Below are 22,637 nucleotides of genomic sequence, written 5' to 3'. Positions count from 1 at the left end.
TGTAGAGAAGGTATCCAAAGATATGGGATCTCCTCCCAGATGACTAAGATGTCATCAATATATCGCTTCCATAATTTTAGGTTAATCTGGAATGGATTTTCCACTGTATAAATGTATGTTGTCTCGAACCACTGCATGTATGAATTCGCCATGCTGGGGGCACAGGTACTGCCCATAGATGTACCAGTCACTTGCCAATATAATTGATCCAAAAAGGAGAAAAAATTATCTTTCGTTGCAAGTGTAGCAAAATCCATGATAAATGAAGTTGGTGTGGAGCCATCTGGAGGATGTTATTCCAACAGATGTTTTATCCTATTCAGTGCATCATCCTACGGAATATTGGTGTATAGGGCTTCCACATCATATTTTTTTTTAAACATACTTTATTGATTACCAACATGGGATTGCAACGTGACATAGTTAATACAACTAACCTTTTGTTTCGTTATTCCCCCTTCCATGTACGAATTACATCTTAATACTGAAACAGTTCGGTTGTAAATGATCATGGTTATACCTCCGCCATTGCGGTCAGGAGCAAGAGGCATGTTCACTTAAGGGCTTCCACATCATATGTAACCAATAGATGTTTCTCGGGATCAAACTCAACCATACTAAGAAAGGACAGGGCATGTTTAGTGTCTTGCAAGTATGATGGGATCTCAGCTACAAGCGGTCGAAGGAAGCAGTCTACAAATTGAGACAAAGGTTCAAGTATTGACCCTATGCCAGAGACAATCGGTCTCCCTGGCGGAGGTCTCTGAGCTTTATGAATTTTGGGGAGAATGTAAAAATCAGAGATTCTCGGACGGATTTTGATGAGAAAATCAGCTTCACCCATGTAATCCAACCCAATTCACTTCCTCTGTTTACTAAGGCTGTAATCTCTCTCGTGTAGGGTCCCGCTGCATGGGTCTGTAATATTTTTTGTCATTTAGTTGTCGTAGACACACTGTACGATAAGTCAGGATATCAAGAATCACAGTGGCCTCATCTTTATCTGCTGATTTAATAATGAATAAAGAGTCAGAGCTAAGTTCTTCCAGACACAGTTTCTCCTCTTTAATAAGGTTAAAAAACGGCAGTCTAGCTTGACTCTTATGCATCTCAAAATCCTTTAGCACTGCCTTCTCGAAAGTAGCCTCCTCCGAAGGTACGTGTTGGAGGGGAGGAAGAAATTTGGACTTGTTCTTAAGGCCTTTATCTGAAGTAGTGTCAACAACATTCATATTCTGTTTCTCAAAGAAAAAAAGATAACCTTATCTTACGAAGGAATTCTGCTAACTTCTTGTAAGTTGTAAAATCATCACCTAAGAAAGTTGGAACAAAGCCCAAGCCTTTATCCAAGACTCTGGTTTCCATGGTGGTCTAACTTTGACTACTGAGATTAACTACGAGGTCATCGTTTCGCTTGTAGATGCCATCGGATCCTGTGTCATGCTGTAGTGAGTTCTTCCTGAATACGCACATACATTGTTAAGTTAGCATAACCACGTTAGATGTTAGAATGCTATCTTTCTGCTTTTGCACACGACACTGCGTTTACATGTTATTTCTTAAATAAACTGCTGACTCGAGACTTGCTTCACACGAGAGCAATCTGTTGTTACCATCCCAAGCTCTGCGCAGCGACCTTGGTCTGTACATGGTGTGACAAACAGTCTGGAATATTACACAATGCATGTTTTCCACTCTAGGTTGATCGACCCACTATTTAGCCATAACACACGCGCAGCTGCACATACCTGAAAGTTGGTGCTTTTAATATCACAGACATCATGTTTATTATTCAGACCGAAGACGAGCCTTCCTGCGAGAAGTCTCCTGATGCTCCTGTGATGTGATTTCACTAAGCTGATCTTTGAGGTATGGGGTCCCCTATTCAAGCCTAAGAGACCTTCTATTAGCATAATAATAATATTAGCTTCTTAGTCAAGGGAAGGTGGTAGTATCCACTGTCATTATAATATGATCACCCCTTTTATATTCTATGGTATTGTAACTATGTTGCTGGTTTTGATATTAATCATTTGTCTGCTTGTATTGGCCAAAGTACTGCATCTTAGGACACGTGGTCTATAAAAATAAACCCCTTTTATTTACAAACGTGTCTCTGTTGATTATTGTTGTGGACTGATGTGAGAATAATATACGAACAGGTATTTCCGATTCCCACCATTCCTGAGAGTACACTGAGTCGCTTGTTCTGGGTTGTCTATTCATTGGGATCTCTGAGCTAAATCTTGGATAACGAATGGGACACTTATGCTAGCCGGATACTGGGTTCTGGGTTCTGAGGTGAGTTTCTGGTACACCACAATTCACTGAGGTCCTGGGGTTCTAAGCATAGTTCTGTGTATAAGCAGAATCCCTGCAACATGGCGCACCTAACGTTTGGTCTATGAGTTGAAACGCCTTAGTAGTGCTTACATTTAGTCCACAGCACCCTCATTCTGGTTTCCGGATAACAAGTCTGACGGATTTAAACCTACCTAGTTCTATTGATATAGGTTCCTTCAAGCTTGATCATTAAAAAGGTTATTGAACCCTTGTGCTACTGAATACTTGAAGTATAGCTTGTCCTTATGGCAGTAGACATTGCGGCGCATAGCCGCGCGGCACTGAAACGTCATTTGACGCAGTATGGTGTGCCGGACACGGGCATGGACGTCATCTTTGTGGTGGGAGCCGATGCGGCTCACCCATTTGAGTTATTCTATTCTTGGGTGACGATTCCGGCAGTCAGTGGGGATGACGATACCTTTCATTCTTACACTGCTACTGCCGTGCCTGCTAACTATGCACCGTATAGGACACAGGAGATACCAATATCTGCTTGGCAACATCAGATTTGGTTTAATGGCGCCCTCCCCCGTGTGGTTATACCGCCGAGAATGGGCCCTTTATCAATTGCAGGGGCCACTTGGCCGGTACTAGCCGGATATACGCCTCATCCCCGTTATCTCACGGTGACGGTGGCTGAATTGCGTGTACTACACACTGCCCTTATATCAGTATATAGGGCGTTGGTGCAGTATGTGTCGCGCACTGTACAGGCGGGGGCGCCTGTTAGTGCGGGACAACCTAGTGATCGTCACGCGGTGGTCATTAGTCCTGTTATGGTTAATTCTGTTATGGGCAAGCGCCCCCTCACAAGGGATGATTATCCTTTTTGGCTTGCTGAAAAATTTGACCAAATAGAGGCGGTTTATCCGCATACAACTCCTGTGGAGAAACACAGGATCCTCACCATTAGTTTGCCTAAAGACTTAGTTCCCCATATGGATGATTGTGTATCCTGGGGTAAGATTTTTGCTGCGACGTACGCGCAGTGCTTTGGCACTCCGTCGATGTTGCAGCTGCCCTCCATTATTAAACAGGTTCAAGAGGACCATGGAGCGGAGTCTGCGATAGAATTGGGGATGCGGCTCCTCGGCGATTTTGGCCTGGTGGCTACCATGATAATGGGAAACCTTAAGGGTGATGCGTTGCACTTTCAGGTTCGTAATGAACTGAAGAAAGTTGCTGAAGAGGACAAGCCGCAGGTATTTGCAAAAATAATTTCAGAAGCATATTGTGATTTGGGTCGTAGCTCTTTAGGAGTTAAGCCTGTGATCAAAAATCCCGATTCTAGGCAGCAGGGTAAGGCAGAAACTTCTGGTAAGGATGGTCGGCCAATTTTTCCAAAACAACCTTGGCGGACTAAACAACAGGGAAAGCAGCAGCAGAAACAGGGCTCTCGGCCTGCCTCTCCCGTACAGTCAAGTAGTGAACGCACTTATGATCTGCGCGATCGTGCTACTATTAAGTCTCCTGATAGATTTCAGGTTTCTGAACCGCGTTCTCCTCGTTCTTCACAGGAAACATCGGCTACACAGTCTGGTGGCGGAGGCGGTGGCAAGGGTCGGGGTGCTCCACAACAGCGTGACCAACCCCGACAGACTGAGGGTAAAGGCAAGCAGGACGAGTTTGCTCGACAAAGACCCCCGTTTCAGAAGAAGAAAGTGGCGGCTCTGACGGCAAAATATGCCTCAGATAGTGCGGACACAGCTTCAGAACCGGACATGGGCGCTGACGCTACTGGACAGCGCGGCAGAAATTACCATAGTCCGTCAAGCTCTGCGTCCATTTCTGGCGGCGACAGCAACTGATGTATTAGTTACTGTTGAAACAGCTGACACCAGAGTGGCTCCCCCTGATAGACTTTATGAAATAGTCTTATTAATAGAGGGTGACATACAACGTACTATAAAAGGGATTTTTTGGGATAATCTGACCACCACCTATGATATCCTCCTAGCGGAGGCAGATTGGCCCCCAGCCTTCATTTTGGAAGCTCCTAGAGGGGAGGAGAAAATCCTCCCGTCCTTTGCGCACACGGTGCCTAAGGACCAAGCTGAAATGTACGCTGGTGAGTGGGCGCTGGCGCTTGCGCCAGCGGTATATCGTACTCAAGTGGGTTGGGACCGGTTGTCCCCCTGCCATGAGATTCCATTACGGTCTATGCCCCAGCCTCAGCCCCAGTATCCCATGCGTCGTGAAGCTCGACCCCACGTCGCGGCGATCCTTGAACAATTGGAATATCAGGGTGTTATTGAAACTTGTGTGTCCCCTATGAATAACCCTTTATTCACTGTAACGAAGCCTGACGGCTCGTACCGTTTAGTTTTGGATTACCGGCACCTAAACTCCCATTGCCGGACCTGCGCGGTACAAAATACACATAACTCGGCTCTAGTCGACAGTCTCGTGCGTAAAAGATTTAAAACGACACTTGACATTTCCAATGGCTTTTTTAGCCATAACCTGTCCACACTGAGTAGCCAGTGGACAGCGTTTACTTCGGGCGGGAAACAAAAACAGTTTACCAGATTGGCCATGGGGTACAAAAATAGCCCTGGCGTCTTTTCCGCTCGCGTGGTTTCTCTCTTAGAAAGAATTGACCCCGAGGCATACTCCTATGTTGACGATATCTACCTCACGGATGATGAGCTGTTGCCACATCTGTCTCGAGTCGACAATATTATAGTGAGTTTTGCTGACTATGGCTACAAATTCAATTTTGCGAAGTCTCACATCGCGGAATATACGGTGTTGTTTTTGGGCTACGAGCTCAATAATGAAGGAAAGGGGTTAGCTCCCCACTTTCTGGAAAAGTGCGCATGCTTGAGTGCGCCAACGACGCTAAAGAAATTACAATCTCTGCTGGGCTTTCTGAATTTCGGCCGTACGTACATTCCTGATTATGCCCAGCGTATCAAGCCGCTTTACGCCTTGGTACAACCCACATTTTCGAAGTCTAGCTGGCAGCTGGAACATTCTAAAATTTTACAGTCTTTACAGGCTGACCTTCTTGCTTCACAATATTTGCTGACACGTGATAACCGCACTAACCTGGTAATAAGAATAGTGCCAGGCGCCGTGGGTTTCACGTATTTGACGTTTAATGAGGGCGATACAGTCCCCATTGCGTAAAAATCCCACTTGTACACCTCTGCTGAATTACGTTTTTCCGCGGTCGAAAAAGTTCTGACTGCTGTACAGATGGCGATCCTTAAAGAACGCGCACTGTCACATGGGAAACAGATTCTGGTTGTAACACCCTATCCTGCCTTAGAAGCAGTGACAAAGGCAAGTGTACCAAATTCTAAAGCTTTGCATCCTCGGTGGATACAATGGGCCACAACACTGACGTCGCCAGACGTCACCTACATCTTTGATGCCTCATTACAGACTCAAGAGTTCTTGCAGTATGAATTCGTTCATCCGGCACCTCTGTCTTTGCGCCCGCTCGAAGAATACCATTGTGTCATATACACTGACGGGTCTGCGCAGCCCGCGATTGGATCGAAGCACGCTTACTCAGCGGCTTGCGCTATTGTCGTAGGTACATTCGTAAATGGTGAATTCCAATCTGATGCAGTGCATACGCAGTCATTGGGTGATTGTACCGCGCAATTGGCGGAGCTCCGGGCTCTAGTGCTTGCACTGGAGTTTGCTGATCCCCGAGTCACTACTCTTATAGTGAGTGATTCCTTCTACTGTGTCCAGTCCTATAATGACAATTTACATTTCTGGTCTCAGAATGATTATCGAGACACAAAAGGTAGCACAATTAAGCATAAAACGCTTTGGGTTCGAGTGGCAGACTTTAAAGAACGTCTCCCTCTCGTGAATGTTATTCACACTCTTGGTCACCAACGACTTGGTGTCCATGCTGTCGGTAACAGCTTGGCTGACGAGGCAGCAAAAACAGCAGTGGCTACGTACTTAGTGGCAGCAGTAACCAGATCAAAAAGTAGGATTGATGATGACATCTTGGCAGCTATTGCTGCTACAGAAAAGGGAGGCGATTACCCGAAGGGTTTTCCTTCTCGTTACATTTACCATTTAAGTCCTGATAATGTCCCATTAGTGAGGATTAATGACGTTGGTGACAGAATTATTCCCAACGCGGACTGCAGGCCAGCACTGATCTTGGCTGCACATGAGGGGTTGGCGTCTGCCCACGCCGGTGTGTCAGCTACAATATCTCTGCTACAACAACGTTACTGGTGGTTTGGTTTATATAAACAAGCGCGCGCTTATGTTCTTGATTGTGACATTTGCCAACAGATTAAACCTTCTACTGTTGCGCGCCCACCACAGACACAGCTGTACATCTCTAATAAGCCATTTGGTTGTGTTTATTTGGATCATTGCGGTCCTTTTTCCTCTGATACTGCGTACAAGTACATCTTGGTTGCAGTGGATTCGTGCACACGTTTTCTATGGGTATGGCCACAAAGGAGTGCTGACTCGCGGACTGTCATCAGGGATTTGCGTGTCTTTGTGGGAACTTTTGCGTGTGGTACCTTCCATTCTGATCAGGGCCCTGCGTTCGCCTCTAAGGCTTACAAGGAGGCTATGAGAAATTTGGGGGTCCTAGTCAAATTTTCGTCCCCCTACCGACCTGAGGGTAATAGTGTGGTGGAGCGAATGAACCGTGACTTAAAGCAATCATTGACAGCACGTGTTTTAGGCACAGGCCGGAACTGGCTAGCCCATTTGTATAACGTCCAACGTGCACTTAATAATCTCCCTAGAAGGTCTCTGGGTGGGCGGACCCCGTACATGATGCTCTTCGGAATCAGAATGTTTGTCCCAGACCTTGATGGTCTAGACATGGCGGCGTCGACCGCACCCTTTGACGTAGATGATCACTGTGCTGTTTTACAGACTCTACAAGAAGCCAGAGACACTCTTTCGAAGGAACATTTGCCCTCCACATCTGAAGCTGAAGTTCAGGTTCCGGTAGTCGGCTGGCTACCCCGAGTTGGAGACCTGGTCCGTGAGAAGGTGGAGAACAAGAAGGAGTTTGGCCCCTCTTATCGTGCACCAGTTCCAGTGCTTGGAGTGCAGGGTACAAGAACAGTCATTTTACCTCCACTTCCTGGTCGCAAAGAAAACAGGTACATCTCTATTGACAATGTCAAACTTCAGCGAGTGGCCGATACTTCTTAGTATGACTCCAGCAGTTTCATGCCAGACGATGCAAAGAAATTCAATGTTGACTCTTGCTTCTAACACCTTGCCTGAGGTGGCCATCGAGATGCAATCTGTTACTGATCCCTTGTTGATACCATCGGCTGGTGGTTTGCCCGAAGAGACTGAGTATGCTTATCCTACACGTGGTCCCTCGCCTGTTTTACAATCTACAGCACTTGGCCAGTCCCGTTTCTCTTTTGACACTAACTCATTACCCTCGAGCCCCCCATCAAACATTGCTGTTTTTTTCAGCTGGTTTAAGAGTAATTTTTTGATTGCCCCTTGGACGTACATCTGGTTGATGCTTTTTACTATTTTTTTGTTTATGTCAATTGGATCTGTAATAGTTTTTTTCCGTCTTGTGGATGGCCACTATCTGAGTGAGAGATCGACAATTAGACTTATCAATGGAACTTTGGCCCCCCAATCCTCGTCCCACATCATGAAAAGGGACCAGACTTTTGTGAATATTACTGCCTGGCCCGTCTTGGATGGAATCGCATGGGATGCTGTTAAATTCCAAATTCATGGGCCTACAGAGGTCATTAATGTACCTAATGTATTTCGTGTTTCTATGGGTGATGTGGTTAGGCAGAACATACGTTCTGATGATTGGGATGTACACGCCATTGAATCACTGTTTTCTGATTTGAAATATTATGCCGCTTTTGATGCTGAAGATTTATATGAAAATGCGGCTAATTATGCGGAACAGTATTGTTTTCAACATTATGGCAATCATTTCCTGCATAAAGCAAATACATTTAGAAATTTTGTAAATTTTACCCAATGGGAACACTGTCCTACTCCCGAGTTCGGAAGTTCACAAACACTAGTTAACAAGTATTCTTATTTTACTGATTTCAGTGTTTCCGACCCGGCAGCGTTTTATTTTAAGGTGCTGCCTGAGTCTGCCGCAAAGGTTAGACTGACACACACAAAGCTACTTTATGCTAAGTCCTTTATGGACGAGTTGTCAATCAAAGGTTATGATGTATGGAAGGCTACTATTGATCTAAAGTCGGTTTGGAGTTCCAAGCCGTGGCAGGTACAGGGTACAGAGGCTTTGCATCGTGCTTGTCTTATACCAAATCATATTTTATTTTTAAATTCATCCATCTTCCAAACCACCTGTTTTGGATTGGCTACTTCTAAACAATTAAAGTCACCTTCTGTGCCGGATCTGGGCGCTTATCCCAATTGGGATAACCACACAGATCTATCCCTTACTGCTTTGCAATCCTTAGTTTCAAATACATCTTTCAACATTTCGAAATTTCATAGTGAGGGTTGGTTAGTTTGGCAAAGCAGTTCAGACGCCTGTCAACGTCGCTTTTTGGGACTGAAACCGGGGTATACTCAGGAACGCGTAGATCCTCGGTTTGAGTCGTCACATACTGTAACTACATACTCTGTGGGCAAGTTATGCCAATCTTGGCTGCGACATTCCACCTTGGCGTCTGTCAAAGTTCATTTATCACAATTACATGACAAAATAGATTTGAATGATTTAGTTAAGGGTCCTGTGGGTGGCAGAACAAAAAGGTGGGCGTATGCTATTTACAACGAAGTCTGGAAGTTGTCGCAGATTGAGGCAGCTTCCAGGTTGAGAGCTATTGACCAAGCAAACATGGAGAAGGTTTTAGCCGTTATAGATAATAGCATTAGCACTCTCTCTTCTAGGATTTATACATTAGATAATATTGTTTCTTCTGTTGTTGATATTGTGCATGATGATATGTCTGTGTTATATCATGGTCAAAACCAGTTGCGTTCTGTTATGCAGTTTGCATGGACATTGCAGACGTTAAAGGCGGGGAGAGTCCCTTGGGACTATCTTAACACTACATCGTTATTTCTTCCCTTTAACCTTACTGACAAGCAGCGATTTATGTCCATGAAGGATGCTACATATTCATTGTTACATATTGAAAAATTAGAACCATTGCCTTTTTCTGTAGCGGAGATCAATTCAGCTACGTGGTTAGTCCACGGATTGATAACTCTCCCTTTCGCGCTTTTTAAGTTCACTTCTTGTATGAAACATTATGCTTTGGGTAGATATGAACCGCTGGGCACCGCTTTCATACATGAGGTTTGGTCCCTCCCCTTTACGTATAGATGTACTAGGGACGGCACTGAGGTTTAATGGAAGGCGAGGAATGTACCACGACACCAGACCATTCCTTGGTATGTAGGCACATTCAATTACACGGCGCATGCAATGTACAAGCCCCGAACTTAGCCTGCGTTCTACGAGGTATCCCAGTGCCTGTGATTACGCCTTCTTTCACGCTGCTTGCAAACGGTAGTTATTTAATTTTGAATAATGAAGCTTGCTGCGGGATGTTAGTGGGAATCCCGTACATAGTAACTGTCTCGCAGAAAGTTGTCTGCTGCAATAATGTTCTCTTTCCACCCCCGCATGGGCAGCTGGATGTTTCAATCTGGCCTTCGATTCCAACCTTGAAAGCAGAGTTCAACAAGTTGAGCAGAATAAGAGCTCTATTGTCCCAAAAAGAGGTGCCATTGACTTCCTCTCGTGAAACATTTGTCCTTCACGTTGCTAATACGCGCACTGAGGTACAGGCGCTTCTGAATACTGACCTCCCCCTACATTTCGGCACTTTGATCCAAACTATTTTTAATGCCTCGTCCACGACCGGCCTGGCTCATTTTTTTAAACTTGTGGGCTCGGGTCTCGTGACCTCTTTCAAAACTATTTTTGGTGTGATTCCGGCATTTTTTCATTCACTTTTCTCGAGCATCTTTGGAGGTGTTCCGCTGCTTCTGGCGCTGGTGGCAGGTGTGCTGCTTTTACTTTTCATACTACGGAATGGCTGCTCCTTCTGTGCCACACGAGCGCCTGTCCCGCCTGCATCTTCTTCGTGATAGGATGCTTGACTTTTATGGAACTCTGCCGTTGGCGACCTTAAGCCTGGCATATGGATTATCCTTCAGGTATTCCTACTTCACCTGCGTGCAGCCTGTGTTTCACTGCCTGGATTGTCCCTTTGAATGGCCTTTGGATTTGTGCTTGACCAACCTGGTGTCTCCGGTGCCGGATTTCGATCGACTGATGAGGCCCTTAGTGTCTCACGAGTTGGCCTGTTCTGGTGTCCAGATTATGGCCTGTGGTGCGGCGCATGGTATCCTGGGTAATTGGGACATCTCAACAGCTGCCTACAACTTCTTGGCTATGAGCTATTTAGAGGAACATTCCGGGTGCCCTCTGATCGTGCTAGAGGCTCCGATGGTTGATGAACACGTATGTTCCTTTTCGTTGATGGATTGGATGGCTGAGACTTTCAGTGGACCTGCAAACGATTTTTTGTTGGAAGCAGTGGCCACATATGCTGCCTATACATTCATGGATTAACTGGACAGTCGTCCTTTGCGCCTGTGCTATTGGACAGCACTCTAGCGCACCATTTCTTCTTTTCTTTCTCTTTTTTTCCTGATGGTCGTTTTGAGTTTTTTTTTTTACTTCCATTTTTTCATTCAAAAAAGCCCTGGTTTATATTTTTTGTAGTTTCGGACTTTGGCGCATTCTGAAACTCTGCATTGGTTACGCCTTGTTCTGCTCTGACGACACTGAACTCTGCGTTCTCTCTTTTCTTGCCTATTCAATAGTGCTTCGATCAAGGGGGCGTGTAGTGAGTTCTTCCTGAATACGCACATACATTGTTAAGTTAGCATAACCACGTTAGATGTTAGAATGCCATCTTTCTGCTTTTGCACACGACACTGCGTTTACATGTTATTTCTTAAATAAACTGCTGACTCGAGACTTGCTTCACACGAGAGCAATCTGTTGTTACCATCCCAAGCTCTGCGCAGCGACCTTGGTCTGTACATGGTGTGACAAACAGTCTGGAATATTACACAATGCATGTTTTCCACTCTAGGTTGATCGACCCACTATTTAGCCATAACACACGCGCAGCTGCACATACCTGAAAGTTGGTGCTTTTAATATCACAGACATGTTTATTATTCAGACCGAAGACGAGCCTTCCTGCGAGAAGTCTCCTGATGCTCCTGTGATGTGATTTCACTAAGCTGATCTTTGAGGTATGGGGTCCCCTATTCAAGCCTAAGAGACCTTCTATTAGCATAATAATAATATTAGCTTCTTAGTCAAGGGAAGGTGGTAGTATCCACTGTCATTATAATATGATCACCCCTTTTATATTCTATGGTATTGTAACTATGTTGCTGGTTTTGATATTAATCATTTGTCTGCTTGTATTAGCCAAAGTACTGCATCTTAGGACACGTGGTCTATAAAAATAAACCCCTTTTATTTACAAACGTGTCTCTGTTGATTATTGTTGTGGACTGATGTGAGAATAATATACGAACAGGTATTTCCGATTCCCACCATTCCTGAGAGTACACTGAGTCGCTTGTTCTGGGTTGTCTATTCATTGGGATCTCTGAGCTAAATCTTGGATAACGAATGGGACACTTATGCTAGCCGGATACTGGGTTCTGGGTTCTGAGGTGAGTTTCTGGTACACCACAATTCACTGAGGTCCTGGGGTTCTAAGCATAGTTCTGTGTATAAGCAGAATCCCTGCAACAATGCTGCTGGTAATGCATTGTTCCAACGTTGGGTCCCATTGTACCTGGGTTCTCGGTTGATCCGTATGGTTTGTATGAACACGGTTTCCTCTTCTCTAATCTCTGCGGCCCCAGTCCTTTCCACAAAAAGGCTGGTATCCATTGCCGCCATAGGGAACTGTGTGGAACGGGTGTGATGGAAAACCCCATGGTTGTGGAGGTCACCAAGGTGTGTGTTGTGGAAATAAATGCGGTCCTCCTCGTCCTCTGAGTGTCCATATTTTATTCCTGAACGAACTATCAGGATCACTTGACGTCGAATCATTGGAGTCACTCCACTCATAAGAGTTAGTTCTCCATTCATCCGTTTCATGGCGCCAACCTCTAGCTCCTCTCTGATTGTTTTTCTTAGATTGTTAGATTTGATGTTCCTCAGAAGTATATGGATATAGTTTTTCAAGAGAAAACCTTTCTAGGTCTTTCTTAAGTTTATTTAATTTATACTTAAGTTCTTCTTTAGTCTCATTTAGAGTTCTAGTTATCTCCTCTAGTTTCCTCTTGTAAGCTGTAATTTGGATAGAGCACTGAAGTTTGTTCTCTAGAGTCCGGATCTCAACGATCAGAATCTCAGCTGTTTCCTTAGCTGTATTGATCAATAAGATCAACCAATCCCTCAGTCATGGAAAGGTCATATGATCGAGTCTGGGCCTGGGACTTGGAGCAGGATCTATGCAAAGGCTATGAGTTGTTTTTGGGTTCGGCAACATAGTGCTTCTCCTCTTGGTCGTGAATTAATTTCTGGTGAATTAAGGCACACTTATCACGTGACAGAGTTGTGTACTGAGCCCAGACACAAGTCGAACGATTCCATGACTGACATCTGCTTCCTGCAGTCACCTCATGATTTGAATATGGTCATTTGCAATGGGGATATGATTCCCAAGTTCACAGTGGAAAAGGTTTGGAAGTCGCCAGAAAACCTCAAGAAATCAGGAGAAGAGCTCTGGATCTGCATCACAAGGCACATAATGAAAGGAACTGATGGCACTGCACAGGGGAGGTGCTTATATGCAACTCTGCTCCGCCACTTCTTGTGCAGTATGGAGCCAAATCGAAGAGGCACAACCCAATTCCAATCAATTTCAAGTCTGGTGGAATATTCCAAAGTGACGAATCCGAAGTTAGAAGAATCTATCAGAAGAAATTTCTTATCACAATTACGTCTGTGTGCGAATTTGGCACAGTCAGTGCTGCACCTACACACCACCTTCTTTCCTGACAAATTGTTGCTGAGTACTTGTGCTTCTTTTCTGCTGGAAGTTGTACCGCCCTTCCACATTGGTCAGTCCATCACCACCTTTTATTACTTTCTGCCACATAACACTGAGGAGGATGAGTGGCTTAACAGCAGATCCAAAGTAAGGGTTCTGTTTTTACATTGGGCGTATGAAGGCATACAGAGTTGATAACCAGTTTTTTTAGTTCTTTGTCAGTGCCAAGAAATCGAAGGCAGTGCAGGAATTAACCTTGTCCAGGTGAATCGTCTTTGTATAAAGACATGCTATGCCATGGCTAAGGAGAGGACTGTGGGCCTACAGGCTCCTTCTACAAGAGCCAAGCTGCTTCAAAGGCATTGGCAAAGGATGTTCCAGTTCTGGATAACTGCTGGGCTGTTTCTTGAGCGTCTTTGCAAGCATCTGCCAAGAATTACTGCCTTGAAAGTCAAGTCAGCAGAGGACCATTTTGGGCGCTCAGTCCCATAGGACTTTGTGGTGTGAATCCACTCTTCAGACATTCCACCTCTATTTAAAAGGTCAAGAATTAGCAGCTAAAAATATTTATCTGAAAAACAAGTTACTTAGCTTTAGTAATGCTCTTTCTAGTAGTACAGTAACTGCAGATTCCACACCTCGTTCCTGTTCTGTGAAGTGGACTCCTGTAATTGTTTTAAAAAAGTCTCAAGTAAGATGCAGCACACTTTTACCCTAGTCTGTCAATGTTGATCCCCGTCTTAGGGCACAGAAATGTTCAAGATAAACTGACATCAGTGCGCAGGGATGGCGCCTATATGTGGCTCCATGACGTAATTTCTGGAAGTAGTATGAGACCGTTGTAGAGACCAAAGGCATCACCTACTGGAACACAGGAACAATTGCTTTAAACAATTCTGGACTCAGTGCGGCACCTGTGGATAGTCTTAAAGTGAGGAATCTGCAGTTACACAAGTATCCACCACAAAAAGTTACCTAAGGGAAGTATCTTTTTCCTCTAAGGCACTGCAGAAACTTTCTGTGATTCTCTTTCTGTTGATTCTGTCCTTCAAACAACAGTTAAAAGACCAACATTTGTGGCTATATATTATGAAATAAATTTTTCTTTAATGTTCTTTCCTTAACCCATTCCTTCTGAATTCCTATATCCCTGTTACTGTGAAACCATGTATTTGTTGTTCAAATATAAAACATTATAACAATATTATTAGTTCAGTCCTACTTTATAAAGCTATTGAATGTATGAAGGTATGTATTGGTATCTAAATAGCATGAATCTAGGTGTGCTGCAACAGAGCACCATACATTAAATGAGGGGAGATGATTTTTGATCAAGTACATCAAGTGGGATTACATAAATATATTTTACACACATTTATTCACAGGGAGATTAAGGGATTTGCCCAGAATCACATGATGTTGAGTTTACCACTGAGGCCAGGATTTCAATCTTGGTCTCCAGGTTCCAGAGGCGGAGGGCAGCAAAAAAAAAACGCTAGGCCACATCTCTTCCTGCTAAATAATCAAAATAAATAAATAAAGGGACAGAAACTGCCGGAGCATTTTTCTGGTTTGGGATCAATTCCAAGACTTATAAGGGACACCAGTGGTTGACCGAAAATAAGGCTGCCCTCCCTCCTGGCCGGGTTTACATGATAACAAGTAACCGGGATGAAAATGCTGCATAGCTCTACTTTGGATGTGTGAAATTTCACAATGTACATATATTCTTACATTTGGTGGATGATGGTAGTTATCTCATTTCATATTTTAGTAGATTAACATTTCAAGGAGGCCACAGTGGGCGTATCTGTAAATTATCTAGATGTTTCAGGTTACATTCTGAGCTCAGTTTCGAAGTTTTGTAGTACACCATTTTACTTTGGCTTTAGAATATGCTTTTATTAAATTATATGGAGCTCAGTCTGCATGTACTTTACTTGTTTGCAGGGGTTCTGGCCTGACTTGATACAAATCCAGTATCTTTTACTCCGCTTTAAAACACCAACAAAGTCCTTTCTGTGGGGCATGCCTGTATACTGATGACTTTTTCCATATAGATGTTAATATTATAATGTTTTAGCTAGCTTCCAGAGGGCACATGCCACTGATGCCTTCAGACTACCCGGTCTTCTTGTTTTAGCCAATAACACTTTGTATGCTACATTTTTAAGACATTCTTACAATGTTATGTGAAACAATAAATGCAGAAGATTGTAATATACTATTAAATGTATTGAGCTATCATGCGCTGCCCTTCTTCCTTCAATAATATGCCCACTCATTCTCCGCCGGCTAAGCGTACCTATTGAGGCTTTCCCATAACTGACCGGCACCTACTACATATCACGGCCTAGTTTCTCCCACTTACCTCAGGACTCAGCTGCCCCTTCCTTACCACTACACATGACCCACCGCTTAGCACTGCATTCTTGGACGTCAGACCATCAGGGGCGCAATGGAGTGGGCACGAGCCAGCCTAATCCCTGCTATCCCATTGTGCTTTGCCTTGTACTACTACCGCCCCATACGTCTCCATATTAGACTGCATTGCAACGGGGGAGTGCGGTTCCGGCTGACTCCTTGCAGTCCACCAGCGCCTGCTCCTGCGTTGCTCCCACTCCCACACGACCCTCTATGCGGCAGATCTCCCATTGATGGTTTATATGACCATTCAACCACCAATGCCACTACCAGAACTTCCACCGGTTTGCAACGGTACCTTTCTACCCCGGCCCTCCCTCTATTGCATTACTTTACTGCTCCATTATAATACAGGTAACTCTCGTCTCGCCATTCAGCGAGTACCCTGGATGTACCAATAGACCCCTCCCTTCTAGGTGAGTCCTTCTATACCCTTCACTCTCCGGCCCTTGGCTGGCTTGAAAGGGACACATGCTGTGAGACATTCCGGCGGTGGACCACCACCACCTGCCACCATAGGACAGTCCTCGATTACTGGACACACTGTTACGTGGTATAGCCACCACATTACCGATAACATGCATGATTGACTGATGTGTGGATTTGCATGCACTTGGACACTCTGTCCAGTTTTTGAATTTGCACTAATGTTTTTATATAATGTCTTGTGACCATGCCGGTCGCCCCCCTCTCCCCAAGTCTCCCGACTACTTGTAACTGTGGTTGTTTAACCATTCTTTACTTGTTCTCTCTCCCCTACAGGTGTTTTTCCAGAAGGTATACATCATTTTACCTCGTTTTACATACATTTTTTCACTATTACACAGGACTACAGTACGAGTCCAGACTATAGGGGACGAGACCTTTATCACACATACCCACTCCGTCCCCTTTAGAGTAGATGAAGATCTCCCGGTCCCGATGAAATGCCTAGATCTGCCTGGGCGACATAGGGCATGAAACATGTCAACCTTCTGCACACGTTATACATCACCCTGAGCTCAAGCCGGTATAACTTTCCCTTTCAGCCACAACTCTTTAGTCGGTTGTTTTATACTCATAGCATAGGAACCCAGCGAATAAAATGATTTTGGGAGATTCCGGTAGCTATTTTTAGACCACACTCACAATCTCCCATTTCTACTCACTACACATATGCCTCACTATTACCTTTTAGTTTCACGTCGGCAACCATAGAAGCCCTCCAGCAAAGAGCCCCCCTGCGGGTCCTGTTGGACATTGCAGCGCCGGGCCAACGAGGAGCTGTCCAATGATGAAGCATGACACCCTCCGGGGTGTGCGAGGGCCCTTGCTCCTAATTGGAGCTATTCCTTTCTCACCCTCTCTTCTCCTTACGACCACCTGGTTTCATCAAATAGATCTCCCTGCCCTCCTTTTCTCCTCCCTTCCACTTAGGAACGGCATTCCCTGCTTTCTTCACTCTACTTTAAACAGTTTTTCTTTACTAATTTCTGGTCCAGTACTACACTGGCTTTCTGGTCCGAAAGGAAAGAGTTCAACCATTTTTAGCAGTCAGTCAGTAGCATAAAAAGCCCTAAATCTGCAAAGTCCACTATGTTCAAAATCGAAGAATGGACAAGGATCCAAGCCATCTCTGTGCCTCGATGGGGAATGATGTCAGACTGTCTATCTGGAAGGATGTCATACGGTTGCACATACTCTCGAAGCTGCAATGTGGCTGCTATTTCCATTTCCTTGAGGAGGCAGGAGATGGAAGCAACACGGCGATAATTTGAATAACCCATAACTTCAAGTCAAGGGGTTTGTCTGGATTAGAGTAATCGATTCCGTCGAGGTATCTGGTATAACTTTCTAATATAGGAGTCTTCAGAATAAAAGGGGATAGATTACTATGGTATTCTTTTACAACCCTGCAAGGACACGGATATAGTGGACAAGTGGGGGTGTTCACTCAGTTCTTGATGACATGATTTGGGCCACACCTCAGGATCAGAATAGCATCTTAAATCACAATTAAGCCATCAGAATCCTTCTCTCCGATGTGTTCTGTTTATCCTAAAAGTGTGACTGTCAAGTCAATTCACTTTATTGTGAAAGTTTTGAATCCATAAAAATAACATATAAATCACAATTGACATTCCATTCAAGTTTGAAAAAAAGCATTTTTTTAAAAATTAAAATGACAAAAAGCATCAAGTTATAGAAAAATAAAGTATCACAAGCTTCCACTGCAAAACAGTAAACCTGCAGAACCGGCAAGCTACATTTTCTAATACTTAAGTGACGAGATATAAATAAATCAACATCATTCATTACAATAATAAAGTGCTATGTGCCCTAACTGCATGTTTTAAAATTGATCCTACACATAGGCAATTTTTGTGATCAGAGAAATGACTAATAAAAATATGGCTGTGGACGGCCTAATGTTGCTATGTTTCCTTTTAAAGAACAGAATTAAAAATAATCTTGTATAAAATTCATAGAACTTACAGGAAAATCAAAATGGTATCATAGTTTGACCTGACTTATTGTCACACGGACAGGGAGTCATAGCGAGGTTGGGTTGGTACCCTAGCGGGAAGCACAATAAATATTTGACAGTGTCGGCTCGGAACCTAAATATCAAGGAGGGTGCCCATCTCCCACAGGGCTGCTTTAAGTAAACGGGAGGTGACATCAGGGTACACAAAAACAGATAAGCGGTAATCAATGATTTCCCTTCCACGTTTTTAAGGCGATTTTCATGCGCTAATTCATAAAAGACTGTAGTCACTTCCTTTTTACGTCGAGCTTAGCGCAGCGTGCATATGCTGCTCTGCAAGTTCCACGTATGTGCTTCCTACTAATGACCAACTGAGTAATGTTCAGTAACACTCTTTGCGGTAGATACTCGGATACTCTAAATGCAGATGCTCACTGTTGTAATATTCCCAAGCTACCACACTGGATCCAGCAGTTTTTTTTTTTTTAGCATCACTCCCACATGTCGCAAGGTGGTGCCAATCAGCTCCGCTCTGGCTCTATACTCTCCAAGAAGCATCAAAATCGAGCCCATAGAAGTTATGGTTAACACTTTCCGCACCATCAGACATAGGGTCAAACAAATGTGGGGACCAGTATGCGATCTCTAACTTGTTTCTCTATTCTTTGCCCAAGAGAACCCTACAAAAAGCTGATTGTCCTCCCAATGGTCTTTTGTACAATTGATGTAAAAGCTTAAAGCTTTTGGGGTCGAACCAATGAAACCTCTCCTCCTCTTTCGAGGTGTGAGGAGCAGCAAATAAATGCTGGGAGAGTGATTGATTGCCCAATTTGGAAAGGAGTCATGATATTTGCTAAAAAGGCCTTCAAAACCAGTTTATACAGAAAAAAGGTGGTGTCTGAAGTTCACTCATGCAATGCGGTGAAGCGATCAGAATGAGGAAGGCAGTCTTTAGAATTGGAAGACCCAATGAGCAACCGTGCACCAGTTTGAGGGGTGTACACGTGGCAAACATCAAGACCAAGTTAAGATTCCACTGTGGCATCACAAACCTTTTTGGAGAAAATGTGTTAAATTTTTAAGAAACCACATCACAACAGGTGATTTAAACAATGACAATGGGTCCGGTAAAAGCAAAGAAGCTGAAACAGATGAAAAATAACGTTTCACAGTGCACACTGCAAGATCTTGCTGGGCCAAAAACAATAAAACATCAGACAGTTTTGTTTGTAAAGGATTTGACTTGCAGACTCCACACTAGGACACAAATTTGTCACAGCATCCGGCGTAAATTGACATTTTTTGGACGGATGACTGGCAGCAAAGAGAACATCCACATTCGGGTGACAGACCCAACACAGTAACTGCCACCTCTCAGTTTTTATGCATGGAGCTGTAGACTGTATAGGTTCAGGTGAAGGATTCTGCCTTACTGCTGCGATTGAAGATTCTCTTGAAGTAGTAGCCCGACTGGAAACAAGATACTCATGCCAAGACGCTCCGGTTACCACACTTTCTTGGCCCAGTCTAGAGCTTCTAAGATAATTTGGGCCTGGTCGTTCCTGATCTATTTCTGGACAGAAGAAGTAGGGGTGAGAAGGCATACTGGAGTCCCATGTTCCATTCCAGTTGGACTACATATCCTATCCAGTCGGCACAGAAACGTGGACAATACATGTACTCGACAATGGCAAAAAGATATAACCAAGGTTCTTCCAAACTACTGAAAATTGCCCTGCTCCATCACAGGACGGATCCAGCAGTCTGGGTCTCAGTCAGCTAGGCGGTTAATGATTTTCAAGTCACCAAAAGTAAATATACATCATTAATGGTGCAGAAGAAATCTTACCTTGGTTACTGTTAACATGTAAAAATTTGTAACATTGCTTTCATGAGCTCTTTTAATTCGCAACCGGCATTCTTCTTCATCAATTAACTCGCCTACATATTCATTCACAAATTCACCCTACAGAGAAAAATAATTAATGATATTTTACCACCGCCTCTGAACAAAACAATACCAAAAAAAAATACTTTCCCTTGCCCAAAATATGATAAGGAATTAGATGATGAGGACACTCTAGTCCCAATGAGGACTTAAAAAATAACGGTACTTGCCTTTATTTACATTTATGCGTACCGCTTTAACAAAAGGCATTCTGAATTAAACATAAAAAAATCACAAGTACAATTTCACATTTAGGCTGTTGAGTTAATTAGAAAGGTAGGTCTAAACAAGGAAAGTATAGGTAGAATGTGCACCATGTGGGGCATTTTTGTATGGTCTACGCAATCTTCTTTTGTACCAACTTAGCGAGAGATAAGCTTCAGGACTTGTTACAGTAGGACAGGCAAATGAAGGATGTACTGGAATGCCGGCCCCAAACGTAACAGTGGCTCAAAGTTAATTAAACAGTCTACCATTTACTCCTTTGTATTTTTCAATAACACAACTATGTTAGGTTTGGCTAACTTCTCAGGAAAAAGCCAGACAAGTTAATTATCAACGGCAAGAGTGTAATCCCAATCACACATGTTCAAACAGAAGGTCTATGTAACTCTCTGCTAACAAAAGCATTAGATCTGAGAACAAAAACCTGTACAGACATGGCAAGGACACTCAGATAATGGATAATCTAGGCTTTGGGACAACAAGTGGAATTAGAGCGATGGTAAAGAAGATGTAAGAGAACAGACCTCTCCAAATTAACTGCAAGGTTTCCCATGGAGAAAGGTTTTCTGTAAATTGGTTGAGATACGTGGAATCCTGGTCAACAGAGGGCTGAAATCCTTGGCTTTAGTGGGACACAAGGAGGAATTGCATTCCATGCATCCTAAACTGGGCTAACAACTGTAAAAGAACATTGTTCTTCTCTTGGGGGAGAGAGGGAGATGCTATTCAAAACAGTGACAGACCCCATCCCATCGCTGCCACAATGGAAGACAAGCTTTGGGAAATTAACAGTAAGGACACTGCCACAAAGATATATACAGGCAGCATTCAAGCACATGGCAAATAGAGAATTTGCTGTAGAGGTTTGAGTGTTACAGATATAAGAGTTCACATGAAATTAAATCAATTGGTCTTGATAAATCCTATAATGACAGCTTAAAAAGCCAGCACTGGGGGCATTGCCTGGATGTCGAAGAAAATAACAGCTCAGAGACTGTGCTCACATCATGAACCAAACGATCAAGTTCAAGACGACATCATCCCGATATAAAAAATAAAATGGCCCACAGGGATCTGCCATGTGGAGGAGAAATATGAAGGCATAAAATGCGACACAGGGGGCCAAGGGTATCAGCTGATGTTACAGGCAGCTGAGCTGGTCAGGAGCTGTAGGTGGCATGGACCCACATAAGGCATACAAGAGTCGATGAAGTGTGAGGATTGAGGTGTATTATATCGTATGGTTGAGCGACATTACTGTGTAATACACTCGTAAAACTGTCGTGGGTCCAGTCAGGGTTGTTTGTAAAACTTTTAGCTCAACCCTGGGTAGGTGTCGATTAGAGCAGCAAGGCACTAGTGTAAATTTAGGAAGCCCCAAACAATGAAATAAGAAAGGCACACAACAAAAACGAAATCCAACACCAATTTACAAAAATAGATTATATTTTAATGAATTTTTACACACCAATATGAGCAAACTCCACATGACGGTTCAAGAGAAATAGATTTTTAAGTAAAACATAAATCTCAGCTTTTTAGTCCAAAGGGCAAACAAGGTAAGCGTAACCGTAAAGTATAGCACATTTTTAAAGAGTTGTATTTAGCTACTCCAGGGGGACCAAATCAGAAAGGGAGAAGGTCAAGGGGGCCAACTAAGGAGTATTTGAACAGTTACATGGCCACCAAAGCAGTCTCAAGTCCAGTTCCCCACTTTACATGAAGACCGAAATAGACTTTTTTAATTGAGTGGTCCTGATGCTCGGGATGAAGGATGCGGAGGTTGCCTAAAAATGCTCTGGGTGCTGTGCCGTCGATGAGGTGTCCTTGCAGTTCTTCCTCGGTCCACGGGTAAGGTGTAGCCATTTTGGCCACAGGGGTCTGTGTTCCTCTAAGGCCTTCTTGAGGCAGCAGGCCAGCTGTGGCTAGACTACCGATCTCCATACACTGCGGGTCCAGCGGTATTCTTTGGCAAAGGATGGTATTCCTTTTGGGTGACCGATCGGGACTCAGACAACACTCTAGGGTCAAGCAGCCTTGGGGTGGAGGGGGTGGGGGGTGGGGGGGGGAACAGTCACAGTCCTCTCTTCGCTAGCCCAAGGTTCAGCTGGTGCAGTCCAGCAGATGGTGTAGCCTATCTTACCAGGTCTCAGATTGTTTGTCCAGTTTGGGCGTGATCGGAGGTTCAGGGTGCCATATTTATTCC

The 22,637-nt window shown here is 44.0% G+C and overlaps 1 protein-coding gene across 2 annotated transcripts in view; it reads right to left on the bottom strand.

The window, feature by feature from the left end:
- NSD3 (nuclear receptor binding SET domain protein 3) overlaps positions 1–22,637 on the bottom strand; it is a 1,492,250-nt gene that overhangs the window by 227,881 nt on the left and 1,241,732 nt on the right. For both annotated transcript variants that reach the window (XM_085633955.1, XM_085633956.1), the window contains one exon: positions 20,108–20,224. In XM_085633955.1, coding sequence (XP_085490081.1) covers positions 20,108–20,224 — 117 coding nt within the window. The remainder of the gene's footprint in view (positions 1–20,107; positions 20,225–22,637) is intronic.

This window comes from Triturus cristatus, chromosome 11, assembly GCF_964204655.1.
Source record: "Triturus cristatus chromosome 11, aTriCri1.1, whole genome shotgun sequence".
NCBI classification, from domain to species: domain Eukaryota; kingdom Metazoa; phylum Chordata; class Amphibia; order Caudata; family Salamandridae; genus Triturus; species Triturus cristatus.
Note: the sequence above shows the minus strand (reverse complement) of the source record. Positions and strands in the feature narration are given on the sequence as shown.